This window comes from Nannobrachium achirus, assembly GCF_963921795.1.
Source record: "Nannobrachium achirus genome assembly, chromosome: 23".
In the NCBI taxonomy this organism is placed as follows: domain Eukaryota; kingdom Metazoa; phylum Chordata; class Actinopteri; order Myctophiformes; family Myctophidae; genus Nannobrachium; species Nannobrachium achirus.
The window spans coordinates 38,416,830-38,435,664 of NC_137830.1; the positions used below are offsets into that span (position 1 = coordinate 38,416,830).

General features: G+C 39.8%; 1 protein-coding gene across 1 annotated transcript; it reads right to left on the minus strand.

Annotated features, from left to right (window-relative positions):
* Positions 1-6,351: 6,351 nt before the first annotated feature.
* LOC308308907 (perforin-1-like) lies at positions 6,352-15,086 on the minus strand (the record flags this gene model as incomplete). Its single annotated transcript, XM_080754363.1, has 8 exons — positions 6,352-6,564; positions 7,260-7,353; positions 7,449-7,612; positions 8,510-8,845; positions 9,879-9,959; positions 10,730-10,868; positions 13,865-13,950; positions 14,802-15,086. The coding sequence occupies 8 exons, from the start codon at positions 15,084-15,086 to the stop codon at positions 6,352-6,354; spliced, it is 1,398 nt and encodes a 465-aa protein (XP_080610489.1).
* Positions 15,087-18,835: the final 3,749 nt, after the last annotated feature.

The window sequence follows — 18,835 nt, forward strand, 5'->3', positions numbered from 1 at the left end:
CGTCCCTGCTTCTGCTTTTAATAATCAAAGGGGAGAGTTTGGTGGTGAGAATTCCATGTCACTCGCCCTGTCAAATCCATGCTGAAGGACATGACACTAGTGCTATGTCATTGCTAGCCTCTAATCTACGCTGTTTTGCATGTAAAAAAAAAAAGTCATGATCATCAACCAATTTGATTTGGGATAAACATTTTGTGATACACTGGCCGGGTTTTCCCAAAGCGATTTTAGCCCATCGTAAGCCCATCGTAGCTCATTTCTACAAAGAGAGGGCAATTCTTTCAACATAAGATGCTGCATTCAAGTTCAGGAGATGTTTGGACAAGGCAATTCTCTTGAACGCTGCCTTCAGGTATGGCATGGAAAGAGGGCATTTGCATTTCTTTCACCTTAATAAAAACGGCATTCATGGTCTGGAGAGGGCACTTTTTACAGGCACATAAAAGGGCAGGGGCTCAAGCCCCCTTTGATGTCTATGTGTGTGCACGTGCCTGCAGCCCTGGGTAGGCAACCTGCCTGGCGGGGATCCAAGGAACACACTTTTCTAGTTTATGATAAAATAGCGATTTTGACTTAAACAAATATGAATCACATTGATATATTGATGGCAATATAGCATTTTGGGTCGAGATGTGAAAAGCATCATGGGACTTTAAATAATGTTTTTTTATAGACTATGAACAATCAACAATTTGCTAACTCAAATGTACATTAATAGCGTGGTATTGTTGCATGTTATTCAGAGGAAAAAACCCAGTCCCACCACATGAAGGCGATGCATTTGGGTTCAAGAAATTTAAATAAGCAAAATGTAAAGATTTAGAGATTAAAGTATTAGTTTATGTTTTGCAATCTGTACAGCTCCTCAGGTAGTTGAAAGTGAAAGTAGACGCCTATTCCAGTTTAAGGCAATACATTTATGCTCACAAAAGCTGTGCTCACTCATCATGAGCTGGAATGGACCAAACAATTTCAATCACAAAGAGATTTTGCACCATATTGTTAGCATTTATATTTATTTATATGTTTATTTGGAAGGGACAGCGCATATTAATGCTGTGTAAATATACTAGAATTAGCAAGAATACAGAAAACAAGCAACATTACGAAAAGCACATTAAAAAAATTACAGAAAAGAGAAAAAACTACTGTAAAAAATGTCTAGTTTTGACCTAAAATACAAGACACTCAGGATTTTAGCTTATTTAAAAATGTTCACATTTGATTGTTCATGATCCATCCTTTTAGTTGGACCTTAAAAGATGGGGGACTGCCCATTAGTCCAAAGGTTCATTAGTCCGAATTTAGTTAGGGTTACTGAGGTTAGGTTTAGGGTTAGGGTTAGAGTTAGGCATAGTATTCTTAACAGATTCGGACTAATGAACCTTCGGACCAATGCCATGGCACCAAAAGATGTAAAGGATGGAAACTGATCCATATACAAATCTTTTCATGACTATTTTGTATGTTTTATATAATTAAAATGGATGATGAGATTGTGGTGGGGCAGGTGTATCTGGTATTCGATACCTACTGTATGATATGCAAAAGACTGTGTATTGAGATGACAGCATCCCAAGTGCTCTGTCTTTTGCATTTCATAGTTATCCAATAGCCTCCCCCACCATTCTCATACATTTATTTTAAAGGAATAAATACAAATACAATAATATGCTATTTGAAATACTCATTTATAGTCAATGGGCCATACGAGATGTCGTTATCCAAAAGGTGGCAAAGGTTACCATGCATTTTTGAAAAGCTCTATATCTGTAGATTATATTTTGGTATGATAACCCTTTCTGAGACACAGCTAAATTGGTGTTATCTGGAAAAAAGTAGCATATGAGGGGTCAAACTAGGGGTTTTTCATCATTCTGAATCCATTGCAAGCATTTGTTTTGCACGAAAAACATTCCTGGGGCTAAAACGGCCCCCACAAAAGTGTGAAAAGTGATGACTCATCACTTTTCATCATTAAACCATGGTCTTGTGGTAACATGTCATTAGGTCGAACACCCTTTGGATCGACCACCAAACTCTAACCCAAACCCAAACCCTAATCATATAACCTCAGTAAAACTATGCCTAACTCTAACCCTAAACCTAACCTCAGTAATCGTGACGCGGGTGATTATCTAACCTTATCTAACGCTGTTTGACCCAACAGGAGTTCGACCTATGGGGCAGTCCCCAGTCTTGTGGGGCCGTTCTTAGCCCAAGGAATGTTTTTCGTGCAAAACAAATGCTTCCAATGGATTTAGAATCATGAAAAACCCTAGTTTGACCCCTCATATGCTACTTAAAGTAGATTCTTTTTTTCCTTTTTTCCCCTGTATAGTAAAGTTACAAGTCTGAGGGGGGGCGAGTGCCAAAGTGCCAACTCTAGAGGCTGATAACAACAATTTAGCTGTGTCTCAGAAAGGGTTATCATACCAAAATATAACCTACAGATATAGAGCTTTTCAAAAATGCATGGTAACCTTTGCCACCTTTTGGATACCGACATCTCGTATGGCCCATGGACTATTAGGCCTATTAGGCAGAGACCGAAACAGAATCAATGCAGTTTTTTTAAGAGGTACAGCCATATAATGTCTGCTGATGCTGGATTGTAGTACTTAGTGTGAAAACAAAAAAATTAAAATAAAAAGACACTGGCGCCCCTTGGTGGAAAAATGGGAAATTGCGTGGGTCATCATTTATCAGAAAAGCTATCTTGTAGAATCTCAATGACTTTGAATTCTCATCTGAAAGAAGGTACTGCTTGTTACAATTTATATACCAGTATGGATTCTAATGAATGAATACAATGAATCACATAAACTTTCTGAAATGACTGGCCCCATTATAACTATAACCCTATCACTAACCAATGGTCGGAATAATTGGATGTCGGAATTATGAGCAGACCCGCCCATTAATCTCCCTGCTTCCCTCAACAGGTACAAATTACAAAGTAGGTCTAATTTTGTTTTAGCCTACAAAGAATATTGATGAAACTGCAAATTCCCATATGCTATATGGAGTACCCTGATCAATATCATATCATACTAATCGTAGTATTGACATCTGGCTTGGACTCCATATGTGGGCATGGCACAGACAGACAGACAGACAGACAGACAGACAGACAGACAGGCACAAAGTGTACTGTGATAATGTGTGGGTATAACTGGTACTGCATAACTGGAGGGGCATATGTTCCCAAAGGGCATCATTTTGTTTTTGTTATTCATTTGACTGTTTTAACTTCACTCTCGACTAGATTGTAACTTGTATATCTGCATTCATGTCTGAAAGCTGCTCTATAAATAAACATTGTTCATGAGTAGCATGGCTTGGATGCGGTAAGTACAGGGAGCTGATGGCAGGTGTTGCCCTCCACCTCAGCATTCCTCCCAGGGGTTTAGTGGATTATAACGAGGATAGACTCGGCTAAAACCGACAATAAGCCTCTCCGACCCATAGGCTAAAATGTAATAGAGGGTATGCACGTCCACTGGGACCCCCCCCCCCCCCCCTAATCTAGACTGAGTGGCAAAACATTGAGCAGCATTGAGCATTGTAGTTTTAGTGCGGAGCCTTTATTTAGGCCTAACCTATAGTTGGGTCCAAATCAGAAATTAGCCTACAAAAACAAATATGTTGATACATACTGTACATGTACTGTAAGCCCCTCCCATACACTAAAATGTGTACCCGGCCTGAATGGGTTAAGGGGAGCAAATGGGTATTTAAGTAGGATGTGAGGGATCTTACTAGGGGTCTGTCATGATGCTGAATCCATTGCAAGCATTTGTTTTGCACAAAAAACATTCCTTGGGCTACAAATGTCCCCAGAAAACACCCACAAACTGTGATTAGTGATGAAAAGTTTTTTGTGCAAAACAAATGCTTGCAATGGATTCAGCATCATGACAAACCCCTAGTAAGACCCCTCACATCCTACTTTACCCAGAAAATAAAAAGTTTTTCTGGGTATTTTCTTCCTGTATAGAAAGTCGATGGGAGCCCAACTTGATTTGGCCGCTGTGGCGACCCCGAAGGTCGCCGACTCTGGGCTACATCTGTGCAAAATTTGGCGCTTTTAGACTGATTTGCACGAAATTAGCATTTGCTCCCCTTAAGGCCCCGCACTACTTCCAAACTCTGACACTTGGAAATATAAAAACCTGCACAGAATTTCTTGACAGAAAGTAACTTAAAGGGGAAGACCACCCATTTTCAATATTGAAATATGTCATTAATATACCTTAGAGGAGTTGTGTGGAAATAGAAAAAAAGTTCCCCCCCTTCTGTGTTTCCTAGAACTGGAGGATTGATTTTGGGGTTTGTATTGTAAATTACAATGTGTGATGTCATCATGTCATACAAACGCCAAAATCAATCCTCCAGTTCTAGGCAACATCGAAGGGGGGGAACTTTTTTTCTATTTCCACACAACTCCTCTAAGGTATATTAATGACATAGTTCAATATTGAAAATGGGTGGTCTTCCCCTTTAAGTTATAACATGCCTATGGTGGATTTTTATGAAACAAAAACCTTGCACATAGAAAGAGGATAATTCAAGCTCTCAGTACACCCGCAATGTTGGTGAGTTTAACTTTGTTTAATACAATCAGATAGGACTTTTCTGTTTGGATGTATGGGCTGTCAATGGCAGAAATTAGTTTTTTGCCACTCAGTAGGCGTTCCCACGTAACTTCCAGCAACAGTGATGTCACACGCATACGCCTCTATAACATTGCATTTATTGTCAGTAACACAATAATTTCTTGCCTTGATATTTAGGCTCCTAGGGGTGTTGCGTTGCCGCTCACTAACGAGCCTGGCTCTTTGGCTGACTGGTAATGTACGTGCCCCATTATAGTAGCGGCCCGGGTTCGCCTCCGGGTTGTTGCTTCGTGGTCACTGGTCACGGTACAATATCAAGAAGGCAGTAGTAGACAGCAAAATACATAAGAAACATGAACTACATCTCTCTCTCTCTCTCTCGATTGCTGGTGGAGATAATGAGCCAATATAATATAGATGAAGGGTTAACATATTTCATTAGTTAAGTTAACAGTAGTAGTACTAGAAATAGGCCTGGGGCCAATTCTGATATCTTCACAAATTGGTACCACCCAAGGTGACCCTACATTTCTTACATTTTTGACTTCCTACATGTCTCTAGTTTACATTTTGGTATGATAACCCTTTCTGAGACCCAGCTTAATTGATGTTATCAGCCGCTAGAGTCGGTCTCCCATCGACTTTCTATACAGGAGGAAAATACCCAGAAAACATTTTTTTTCTGGGTATTTAAGTAGGATGTGAGGGGTCTAACTAGGGGTTTGTCATAATGCTGAATCCATTGCAAGCATTGGTTTTGCACAAAAAACATTCCTTGTGCTATAAATGGCCCCAGAAAACGCCCACAAAACTGATGAAACTGATGAAAAGTGATGACTCATCACTTTTCATCACTAAACCATCGTTTTCTGGGGCCATTTGTAGCCCAAGGAATGTTTTTTTGTGCAAAACAAATGCTTGCAATGGATTCAGCATCATGACAAACCCCTAGTTTAGACCCCTCACATCCTACTTAAATACCCAGAAAAAAAAATTCTGGGTATTTTCCTCCTGTATAGAAAGACTCTAGCGGCTGATAACATCAATTAAGCTGGGTCTCAGAAAGGGTTATCATACCAAAATGTAAACTAGAGACATGTAGGAAGTCAAAAATGTAAGAAATGTATGGTCACCTTGGGTGGTACCAATTTGTGAAGATATCAGAATTGGCCCCAGGCCTAAAAGATGCAATTGGAAATTGCAAGTGTGGTTGCCGTGACGCGAATTTCGCAAATGAATTTCGTCTTACCATTTAAATTCCCCCCCTTCAAGTCAATGGGGAAAATGAATTCACTAATAAATTAATGGCCATATATGGAGATCTCTGTGTCAGTCCGTGTCCCTTTTATGCCCATAATGGAGATCCCTGATGTCAAGCCATATGGACATAGGGTTTTATTCCATGTGGTCTATGAATTCATCCACTAATACATTTATACAAATTCAATTAAACTATATGTAACATATCTCTTAGCAAAATAGCACGCATGCGTGTCCCGATGAAGCCGTCGATTTGACATAATATGTCAAATCAGCCATATTATGGCCCAAGTGCGTGCCACCAAAACTGTAGGAGGAATAACGCAGCAAAGAAAAGTTTACTTAGGAGACAATGGAAAATGGAATAAAGTCGGAAAAGTACTATAGTTTGGTTGCCCTGGTTGTCCACACTAATAATATAACATGAAGAGAAGGCCCACAATCAACTGTTACCTAGCCTTATGGCCTAATGTCATTTTGGAGATGGTTTGTACTGATCACACCTGGTGCCAGTCAGATAGTTGTCACAGGTGAGCTTGATGATGAACTCCAGCCCTCCTGACGTTGTAGAGCACTTGTGTATGTGGGTTCCTTCTCTCAGGTTCTTCATACACGATCCCAGGAGGTCATCTTTGACCAAGTCATCGTCCCACACCTCCACTTTCAGGCTTAAGTGTGTGTCCACCTTGAAAACAATCAGTTGAAAGTTGGGCTGTTCATTTGGCCTAAGAATAAAATCCAGATTTTCGTTTTTTTGTTTTCATTAAAAAAAAATCAATTTGTGGATTAATAAAGTGACAACGTCAGAGAGAAATGACATACATTTTTAATTTGGTGTCGCACTCGGGCTTATTATATTGTAGAACCTTGTTGTGTTTTAGGAGGACCGGGCTGTGGACTTTTTTGCCCCGTGCAATTACCCTAATTAAAGTGAAAATCGATTTGACGATTATTATTTAGATTACAAATCAATTAATCGCCCAGCCCTAGTTGAAAGTAGATTTTATATATATATATATATATATATATATATATATATATATATATATATATATATATTTGGAATACAAGAACGCTCACTCGGGGTCAAATCCGTCGACTTTGGAACGGTCGCCAGCCACCATATATTCCTAAACGTAACATCAGTGAAATTATGCCTAAACCTAAACTTGTTCCTAAATGTAACCTTAGTAAAACTATGCCAAAATCTAACCTTATTTCTAACCTTAAAATGAATGCAAGAGTACAAGAACCTGACGGGGTGAGGGAGTGGTCAGTGGAAAAAAATTATAATCATACAAATATATATATAATTATTATCACACAAACAGCTCTGATTAAACATGCCATATACTGTATCCATCATCATCATCCATTTACCTTGCCCAGGTTATAGTGCTTATTCCAACGAGGATTGTCTGACTCAACCACCGCAGTCTTGCGGTGGATAGAGCTGTACCATAGCTTAACGTACCTGGAGAAGAAAAAAAAAACATAATACAGTACATACATAGTAAAATTATGAAAATGTATCTTCTCACTGGCGCGCCGCTCTTGGCTGGTACTCACGCGTCGGTCGGGGAAAATCTGTCTCCGTTCAGCCTGTAGGCTCTGACGATGGTCACCTCCAGTGTCCCCCGCCAGGCCTTCAGGGGACAGCAGTTCGAGGCCAGGTTGGGGTCCTCCCTGTCGCAGGACGGCTGCGAGCCAGACCGAGGACTGATGCCTCTCTCCTTGATTTTGACAAGAACATTTTGTTTGTCTTTTGAATAAGATTGTTTTTAGTTTTTCATATTTTTCTCATCTGAAATGTTTTGGTTTTAGTCTAGTTTTAGTCAACTAAATCATAAAATTGAGTCGACTAAATCTAGAGTTGAATTAGTCAACTATAAAATGAATTTTGGGGGGCCTTGATGGCGCCGTAATGGATGATTTTATATTTGGTTGCATCATGAAAATAGCCGATCTACAATTTACAAACATAAAATGACTTGTCTTTAGTTCTACTGGATCTCTTCTCTACTAGTACCTCCTTTTAGTTTAGTTTTTGAGCGGTGCTAACCGCTCCTACGTCTGGCTTAAATATGGTAGTTTTATGGTACGGTACTGTACATTTTGGTATGGTACATTTTTCATGTCATTGTCTTAGTCCAGGGGTGTCCAAACCTTTTTCAAAGAGGGACACATAAGAAAATATCAAAACACCCAAGGGCCGACTATATCTCCTGACATAATGTACTTTTGGTCGGACCATAGCAGTAAAGTCAAATACATACAGTATGCATAGCATTTTAGCAACTTTATTTAACCATCATCATCAATATTTAATATCAATGGTCTTTTGTCAGGTGTGTGTTCTGAACAAAACAGAAATAACTCAGCCTTATTTCACCTTACCAAATGTAAAAATACGTGCAAGGTAAAAAATACAATAAAAAACAGGGAACAATCTTGACAAATTATACTCTGGGAAAATATTCTTGTTTGACAGTCCTGCCTGGCATTTTATAATACAATTTAGGAATGAAGTATAAAAGTAGTATAGAAGTATAAAATGTGCCCTCGGGCTGAATTTTGCCCCCGGGCCGCACTTTGGCCATCCCTGTCTTAGTCGATGAAACCAACACTACCTTCAAGTACTGCTGGACGGTGGCCTTCACCCCGATGCGCCGAGGCGCGTCCCGCACCAGCAGATGCACGGGCCTCAGGGAGTACTTGACGACGGCGGGGTGGTCCTTGATGGTCCTCAGCCACCTTTGGTAGCCCGCCGCGTCGCTCCGCTCGAGGGACATCGCACCGGTCCAGCCGAGGCCCCCTGTCAACTCCGTGAAGTTCCGGTACAGGCCGCCGCTGTAGCGCGTGGAGACGTCCTGGTTGCTGAGGATCTTGTAACAGGCCCTCGTGCTTAGGGGATACGCAAGCTTCCCGAGGCCGTCGGTGAGACCCACCCCCAAGCAGGATTCCACCTGGAGATATAAACAATGTTATGATTTTTTTTTTTTTTTTTTTTATGTCGCCATTTGTCATTCGTATTTTTAAAGTATTTTTTGTTTTTTAATTTCAGGAAAAATTCAAAACTAAACGATATTTCTTCATCATTACACCCCAAAAAAAAATATTTCACCCCAAAAAATAACACTGTCTGTCAGTTATGTAACATACGAGGATTAAGTAGGATTAAACCTGACTTAAGTCATAATAATGGCCTATCTCCATAAAAGAGGCGGGAACATTAAGATCTTTTTCGATTTGGAGATTGGTGATTTTACCAGAGGTGGCCAGTGTCATGAGGAGCTGACTTAGGCAAACATATCGTTTTCCTCAAAAAATGACTTACCGTAGTTTAATAAGGTGACAATGTCGTCGATGGGTGTTGTTGTGTGTGAGGATGCATGTGAGGTACTGTAGGTCTGTGGTTCTCAACCTGTGGGTCGTGACCCCCAGGTGGGGGTCCCCATATTATTTTGGGGGTCCCCAGATGATTGACTTAATGTGCAAAATTGTTTTCGCACTCAACAGTAAACAAACCACCATAAGGTTTAAGTGTTTCTTAAGTGACAAGGTAGTCACGTACCTTTTTAATTCCTCTAAAATGACAAATTAAACATTGGCCAAACTGTGAAATATTAGAGTCAGAAATGTAGATCTGCTATTTTCACAATATTTATCTGCGGAACTGAGTCACATTAAATGTAATACCTACAATCCCAAGTGCTTGTCAGGGTCCTCAGTTCAAATATGTTTATTTTGGGGGTCACGGCCTAAAAAAGTTTGAGAACCCCTGGTATAGAGCATTAACAAATTCATCCACCAGGGGCATTGACAACTCATTCTTATGACTTCCTCTGTAGCCAAGCCTTATAAACTATATATTTTTTAAAGAGAAAAAAAAAAAAAAAAAAAAAGAATATTCGACTTCGGTGAACAACGTCGAATAGTGACTTTGATATTCGAATATTTGGTGAATGCCCTAATGTGAGGTACTGTAGGTAGGTGTACCTGGAAACTGGAGAATCCGTTGAGGGTAGACAAACAGGTACGTATGGCAGTGACTCTTCTGTACTGTCCCCCAAGGAAAATCTGAATTGAAGTGTTAAGCATAGTAACAACAAGTATTGTGCCAAAAGCATTGCTAATTTCAAGGAAAACATAGTTTTTTTTACAGCAAGGGTTCATATTTTAGATTGTAATTAGAGAAAAGAAAAGATGAGTGTTCTGTTAAAATGTTTTCATTTACTACTTTCTATCCTTTTTGCCATTTTAGCCATTTTGATTTCAATGGATGGGGGCATGCATACAAGTGGCTAAATATATATTTTTTAGAAACAATAAGCTGGCAATTTCTTTATTGCTATTTAGGCCCTGACTATACCTTAAAAAATCCCCGGGCGTTTCTGACTTCGTAGTAACACTACTAGCCCATGAAAGATTGCGGTGCATCTTGGGAATGGGCTTATTTAGCTATATTTTTGTCCATGCCTTACCCCTTATCGCTAAATTTCTTTGCCTTTTTTTTTTTACAATTTTGAAGAAAAAAAAAAACATTTTAAAGTACTTCAAAGCCGATGTGAGCTTGTAGATCAGTTATTTGAAATATTTAAAAATGTTTTTCAAAATGGTTAAACATGGCAAAAGAGCATGGACAAAAATAGAGCCCATTGTGTCTAAAAAGACATATTTAGCCACTTGTATGCATGAAATTGTACCTGAAATCAGTGTGTGTGTGTGTGTGTGTGTGTGTGTGTGTGTGTGTGTGTGTGTGTGTGTGTGTGTGTGTGTGTGTGTGTGTGTGTGTGTGTGTGTGTGTGTGTGTGTGTGTGTGTGTGTGAGTGAGAGAGAGAGAGGCAAACCTGGCGGATGTAGTGTGTCCCATAAGTATCTACAAAACGTCTGTATTGGGCCTTGGTTGAAGAGTTGAACACCCTGGGAAGCGCAACCATATCGTTCTGAAACTCAGCGCTGAGCGGTGGATTGTTTGACACACGGTAACTAAACAGCACAAAACGACAGGGACGTCAGGACTCATGACTTGACTTAGATTAATCTCAAATTACTTGAAACTAGACACATGAGCTTGATATATGTCCAGATATTGCTATTCTCTAGTAATTAAAGTAAAGGGGATTTTGACAAATCGTATTATAATAATGGGAGGGTATGTTTTTAGTATGAAGTTAAAACAGTGTATTTCGATTGGGCCTTTTGACACCTTTCAGCTTACAGTAAGAAACCAAAAATACACAGTGAAGACATATTTGCTTATTATAACCACACCAGGGGGTCTATTAATGTAAACTCCATAGACACATACAAAAACAGAAAAAGTACAAAAACTATGGCAACCACTTTAACGGTTCCCTTTCACGATTCCTATTGGGCAGTGGTTCCCAGTCTTTTTAGGTCGAGACCCAAAAGAGAGATTAGACGTTATGCCCAAACTAGTGAAAACAGCAGATCTACAAGCTCACAACGCATCACTTCGCACCACATTGTGAGCTTGTAGATCGGCTATTTTCACTACTTGTTAAACATTTGTTTTCTAATTTCTGACAATTCTTAGATTTTTATTTTATTTACTCATGAAATTACTTAGAAAAGCTATTGCCTTTTATTTGTATTCATGAAAAGTTTTTATTTTTAAATGTTTTGAAATAAGAATAATTAAAAACAAAACGAAGGACAAAAAAAACAAAAAATAATTGTCCACATTCAGTACTACCACCACTGACAGTGTGATGAAAAATGTGATGGAATAGAATCCGTAATGACTGGCTACATGTATCCTTGGTGAGCAACGACAACTGTACTGTATACAGCAGGTGAAATAGGTGCTGAAAATAGCTAATTTTAATATATAGTTACAGTATATTGTCAGAATCTGCTTTGTTGCCACTCATTCATGTGCAAACTGTCATTTTGAGACCAATTTCACCATACTACACAACTATATATCACGAGGACATACAGTATATCATGGCCATGGTTCTACCAAAGTTTAACATAAATGTATAACTAAGAACAGCTCTGACCTGTATTGGCTGCACCTGAGCCTGTGAATGCTGAAGGTGAATCGATCCTCTCTGCTTCTGGCTGCAGCAAATTCAGCCACTTCCGAAAGTGATCCACCCACCTCCAAGTCTGAAACCCCCTCCATGTCTAGGTCCAGCTGGCAAAATAAGTACCGGTATATACTATAAACCAGGGGTCTTCAACGTTTTCAACTAAGGACCCCTTAGTTGAGAGAGAGATGAAGCAGGGACCCCCACAACCTTTTCATAGATTCCATATAGTTTCATTGTTTGACAGCACAATCATCAGTGTATTTTGGATTCATGTCAATTTGCGTTTTCAGATATTTAACCACTTGAACCGTCAATACTTAACAAACTTGACCTTTCACTCTGTACTTGGTCTGCTCTTTTCCCCCTCTACACCAAACCTCTTTGCCGAAAATAGCCGATCTACAAGCTCACAACGCCTCGCAGCGCGAGGCGAGGTGAGGCGTTGTGAGCTTGTAGATCTGCTATTTTTGGCTACAGTTCTCAGAATATGGACACTAGGATTCTAGTGGTTAATATAAAAAAGGAGAAAAAAAGTTTCTGTCACACAAAGAGTTGGAGGACCCCCTGTAGTAGGCTAACTCTGAGGACCCCCTAGGGGTCCCGGATCCCCTGTTGAAGACCCTTGCTATAAACAAAATATAATACAATAATACATAAAGAATAGGGTAATAGGTAAAGGCATGTGGAGGCACATTGGGGACATGTACCTACCCTCCAGTCATCACTCTCATGAGCGGTGAAAGCTTGAACCACCGAGCTGGGGAGACAATTGCAGAAAAGAAAGGGGGGGGGGGGGGGATCAGTTGATTTGACATGCTACAGCAGAATGCAGTACATTACAGCACAGTACAATACAATAATATAGTACAAGTAGAAGTAACACTCCCTACGGTCGAGTAGCGACCGTCAGAGCTTTTAAATGCAGCACATTTAAGTCATTGGTGTCATGGACTGTCTGGTGTGTACCTTTATTGTGTAGTGTTATCCCAGTGTTTCCTGTTCTGCCTTGTTGCCACTACCTGTCTTGTCTCACCTGTCCAATGATTAGCAAATGTATACACCTGTGTCTTGTTTATCTGTAGCCAATCATGTGTTAGTTGTGTGTATTTAAACCTCCCTGTGTTCAGTGTCCCTTGCCAGATTATAGTTTGTTGTCATGGTGTGTCCCTGCCCCTGTATGTCCTGTGTTCATGCCATCTTGTATCCTCTGAGTTTGTTAATAAATCATCATTGATCAACTTGAGCTACCTGCCTGCCTGTGTAGTTCTGCACTTGGGTCCAACACTTGTCTCATATCGTGACAATTGGATGCTAAGAATATTTAACTTAAATAGCCAGGAGTAGCAGCTATTTTGACTATTCAAGTCGTCACGAAAAATGTTTTTGCAACGTACAGAATGCAGTACAACAAATAATATAATATAAGATAATCAGAGGTGCTGAGGTACTGTAAATCACTGGTTCTCAACCTGTGGGTCGGGACCCCAAGTTATTTTGGGGGTCCCCACTCCCCAGATGATTAACTTAATGTGCAACATTGTTTTCTCACTCAACAAGTAAACAAACCAACATAAAGTTCAAGTGTATTGAGGGTATATGCACATTTCTAAAGTAACAATTTAAGGACTTTTTAATGCTTCTAAAATGACAAATTAAACATTGGACAAATATTAGAGGCAGATATTGTGAAAATAGCAGATCTACATGCTCTGCATAGATCTGCTATTTTCACAATAGAACCGTGTTATAGACTACAAAATGTAATGCCTCAACTCTTAGTGCTCGTCAGGGTGGGTTCAAGTTAACTGGAGACCCCCCAGTTAAACTTGATTATTTTGGGGGTCAGTCACGCCCTGAAAAGGTTGAGAACCACTGCTGTAAATGGTTGGATGATAATTATACATCTGTGATAGTCTTTCTTACCTGACTGAGTTGTGGCTACTGCCGTGTAGATTCAAATCACAGTGTTTCAAGGAACGCGAACGCCACTCTACTGTAGACAATGGCACCTATTAAAGAGAAGAGGAGCATTTATGTTCAGGATTCAAATTCAAAAATAGCAAAAGTAGCAGATCTACAAGCTCAACACGAGCTTGCAGATCTGCTGTTTTTTCTGCTTTTGTGTAACGCTGTAGTATGATAAAATTGGGGCGAGAATTTATGAAAAACACAAAAAGTTAGAATATGGCCATATCCCTGCAAGCCAAATGATGTCATGATGACGTTATGATAACGTCCTCCGTCATATGGACTTTTTTGTTTGACAGGATTGTTATTGTTTGTTGTCATGTTAGTTATGATATTTATCTGGCGTCGATCGGACCCTCTCTGATTAATCCAGGACGTCCGTTTTCGTGGGCAGGATTTATGTTGGTTGAAATCAGGTGATATTCTTGGCCAGATCCGACTAGTCATGGTTTGACTTGATCTGGCCCCAATCGAGACGTCACTGATTGGTCCAAGTCCTGACCGTGCTTGCTGGGAGAGGCTTCTGCCTGACAGCAACTATACAAAAAAAACCACTGATCATGCGTACCACGTGTACTTGTTTTGGGTGGGTTTTATTTTTGAACGTACACCTGGTTAACGTACACCTGGTTATTATACAGGGGTCATTGCCATGCTGGCTTTTGGTGGCCATTTTTGTCAAAATTAAATTTTTGCCGCGGACATGACAATCAAAATAGAGCCCTTACGTGTCATACATAATTCTGAAGGAAATCTGGAGACATTCAGTAATTGGGTCTTATGATCAATATAAGAACATTATAAGGATGTGTAAATTAGAAATAAAAAAACAGACCAAGTTAACCACAGACATATTGATGACCCCTGTTATGGCTAGATAAGATTCGATCACCTTCTGCAGTTCGAAATTTTGCAGGGGGTTGCAGTAGAGGGTACAGGTGGCGTCCCGGTTGAGGTACGTCCTCACGTCGATCACGTGGGCGCCCTTGCGTCGCAGGGTGGACACGTCGAAGCCCTCCCCGGCCAAGCTGTACCCCGGCACGAAGGGGGCCGACATGCACTCATGGTGTCTCCCCTGCACGCGACAAGGCTTATTAGACGAGCACACCTGAGACAGGGCGACCAGGAGGAGGAGACACTGGTGGAGGTGGGGGGTGGTGGTTAAGGTGGAGGTCATGATGACTGGAGCTGCAAAAGGAAGATAAAGAGATATTTGCAGATAACCAGAGACAATAGCCTACTAGTATTGGAATAGTGATACTTCCAGTGTCCAGAGTAAAGGGTCATTCTATAGGGGTGTAACGATACATTTTAACCACGATACGATACGCATCACGATACATGGTTGACGATATGATACATGGACAATATTGGTTCATTCATGGCGATACGATACGATTTGATTCAATGATTTAAAATCGATATAGTAACTATTTAGCAAAGAAATTAAATCTCTGTGAAACGTGTCAATAGTGCATGTTTTTAAGGGAAAAATCGAGTATTATGGATTTAATAAGTAAACACTGTGATTCTCTAGCTAGCAAATACATGGACATTATATTTCAATGATACCGATACGATACAAAGCCAAAACGGTAAGATATTTTGCTTTTGCAAACGATGTAGTAGATCATTGCAAATTAATATTGATTTTTCGATTCAGTTACTATATCGTTACACCCCTAGTCATTCAAGACAAGGATAAAAGATATCGTTCTCAATTGAAGTGGATGGCAGTGTCCACACTGGACGCTACCATCCACTCCCATCCACTTCAATTGCAAAAGATATTTTTGTATCTTTATCTTTATCTTGCCCAGCGGGAATGACCCTTTAATGAATAACTGTCTAATAGGCTATTCAATTCAAACATTGTCACACATAGGCCCATTCCTTTTCAGTGTGGGTCAGTGGGATGTAAATCAATGATCTCAACGTTTCTAGACTTGTGTACAATATTTTACATGCAATACTGAGATGGAAAAAGAGCTACAGTATATGGAAAGCAGAAGAGAAAAACGTGCACAAACACTACACAGTCTCAAAGTACATCAATTCACATTGTTTAACGACAGACATACTGCAGGTCTTTGTAGATAAAAGTATGTTTTGCTCACCTGCCTCGTGCCAACGTTGAGAGAAAGAAGAATTGCTACTAAATACCTTTTAGTACATTTACTACAGATGACAATAATGTAATAAAACAAAAAATAAAATAAAATGTTAAATAATGAAAATTAAACGAGAATAGATTAAAGTATAGTCAAAAGGAAATAGACAGCATTTGGTTGCCTCTGAAGGGCTGGAGGCAACAGGAGTCTGACACCAATCTGAAATGTTGGCAGAGCTTAAATACAGGATGCCACAAGGATGCATACTGTACACATGATATTTCTGAGTGACTGGCATTCTTCAGCCGTGTCTGACAGCCAGAATGCGTTGTTCCAGCGCTCAGCGGCTGAGAATGGAAGGCCTGGCGCTATACAGCCGAGGACATATAGTCACCGCCTTGGCCAGAATACCGACTGAGGCCTGATATGAGACACATTCACCATGGTGCGTCTATCTAAACTGTGGAACTTGTCGTCTTGCTGTCTGGGCGTGCCGCTTGCTCACACAGAGGCATACAGTAGCTACTTAACCTTGCTGTCTGAGCCTGCTGCTTGCTTACAGCAGGGGTTCCCACACTTTTTTGTCTCAGGGCACCCCATAAATATTCTTTTAATCCAAGGCACCCCTACATTATAATTTTCACTCCCAGCACCTAGCATATCGTCGTTGTTGGGTGGAAACCTTGTATGTCCAAAACCGTTTGTTTTGTATTTATCATCTATAAAATGTACTAAACTAGTGAAAACAGCAGATCTACTGCGAGGCGGTGTGTGCTTGTAGATCGGCTGTTTTCACTAGTTTTGTGCGACAGTCTTGTATGATGAAGCAGGGCTTTGCTTTACCAAAAGACGTACACATTTGAAACTTGGAGATACAAGGTTTCTGCCCGACAGTGACGATATTTTAGTGATTATGTTGCGAGGAAAACATTGAGATAATAGCCATTTTGGTTAGAACTGACTGAAAATAACTTTGTACTTCAAGTTTAAAATGATACTAAATATCTTTTCAAGTGTCCAAATAAATTCCAAATATTATCAAATGATCTTGCGGCACCCCTGGACTGCCGTCGTGGCACCCCAGGGTTCTCCGTCACCCACTTTGAAAACCCCTGCCCTAGGGGTCCCAACCCCCCTGCAATAAAGGATCACTCTTAGAACCACACCGAGGGTCTACTAAACTCTCAAAGCAAAATGATCAGCCTCGTTTTAAACGACTTTCCGTTAGGACACTCCATTCAGACAAAGTTCCACAAGCTCGTTTTAAGCTTGTAGATCTGCTACTTTTGATATTTTGGAATTTGAATCCTGATAACTTAAAGGACAACTCTTTGTTTTTTTACAACAGGGGTTCATATTTTATATTGTAATTAGAGATAAGAAAAGATGAGTGCTAAAAAGTTTTCATTTATTGCTTTCTGTGCATGTGTACAAGTGGCTAAATGTGTATTTTTAAACACAATAAGCTGGCAAATTCTGTATTACTATTTACAGTAACACTACTACTAGCCCCCATGAAATATTGTGGTGCATCTTGGGAATGGGCTTATTGTGTCTAAAAAGACCTATTTAGCCACTTGTACGCAGGGAGATAGATCGGTGTTACCACCAGGACAATCTGAAGCAGATTATGATTTATTAATGTCAGGCTTCATCACTGCAGCTGTGACTTGACGAGGATTTAATGACTGGGTTAAGCTGATGCTGTGCACAGGAACAGTGGTGTAAAGTAACCATGTACATTTACTCAAGTACTGTACAATTTTGAGATGTTTGCACTTTCCTTTAGTATTTCCAATATTTTATCTTCCTACTCCACTACATCTCAGAGGCAAATATTGTACTTTTACTCCACTACAATTATTTTAAAACTTGAGTTACTATTTACTTTGTGCATTTTGATTATTATTACAAAACATACATTAACCAATTCAGCCCTATATACATTTTGGCCATTTGAAAATAGCTGATCTACAAGCTCACAATGCTTCACAATACAACGCATCTCATAGATCTGAGCTTGTAGATCTGCTATTTTCAAACAATTTTTATACATTTCATACATTTGAAAACTTGTGAAAATGGGACATTCTGCATAATGAGTACTTTCTACTTTTGGTACACTTTAAGTACATTTTGATACCACTACTTTTTTACTTTTGCTGAAGTACATTTCCGGACTTTTACTTGTAACAGAGTGTTTTTATGTTGCAGTATTGATACATTTACTTAAGTAGAACATTTGAGTACTTTTTCCACCACTGCACAGGAATGCTACTCACACCAAGGTCCTTGTAAATGGTGCCCGGCCCCACAGTGGAAGAATCCAAATGGATAGTCTTCAGCAGACATACATTTAGGCACATTTGCATGGTTCCCTCTGCCACTGAGTGGCAGTATAAGGCTTGATTCCTCACAGCATCACATGGATAATGGTCAGATGCCTGAAGAAGGTACAAAACATTGCTCAAATTAAAGTCTTCCTATTTTACCCCTGAGGGTCAATGGAATATGATCATTTTGGGCCCCCAATTAAAATGATTATTTTAGGGGATCATGGCCTGAAAAGGTTGCAAACCTAGTATACTGAGCTCTCCAAACTATCCCAGTTGAGAACAAAATGTCACCCGTTTATTATGTTGAGTATTAACTACCTTAAAGACAACAGTCAATTTTCAAAGTGCTTTATTGTGTGGGTTGTGAAACTGACATTCAGTCCTTTCTTAAAACATTTTTTTAACATAAAAACTTAGGAACCACACACAACCAACTTAAATCAAAATTACCTCAAGCAAGCAACACCTTTCTTTTTGTT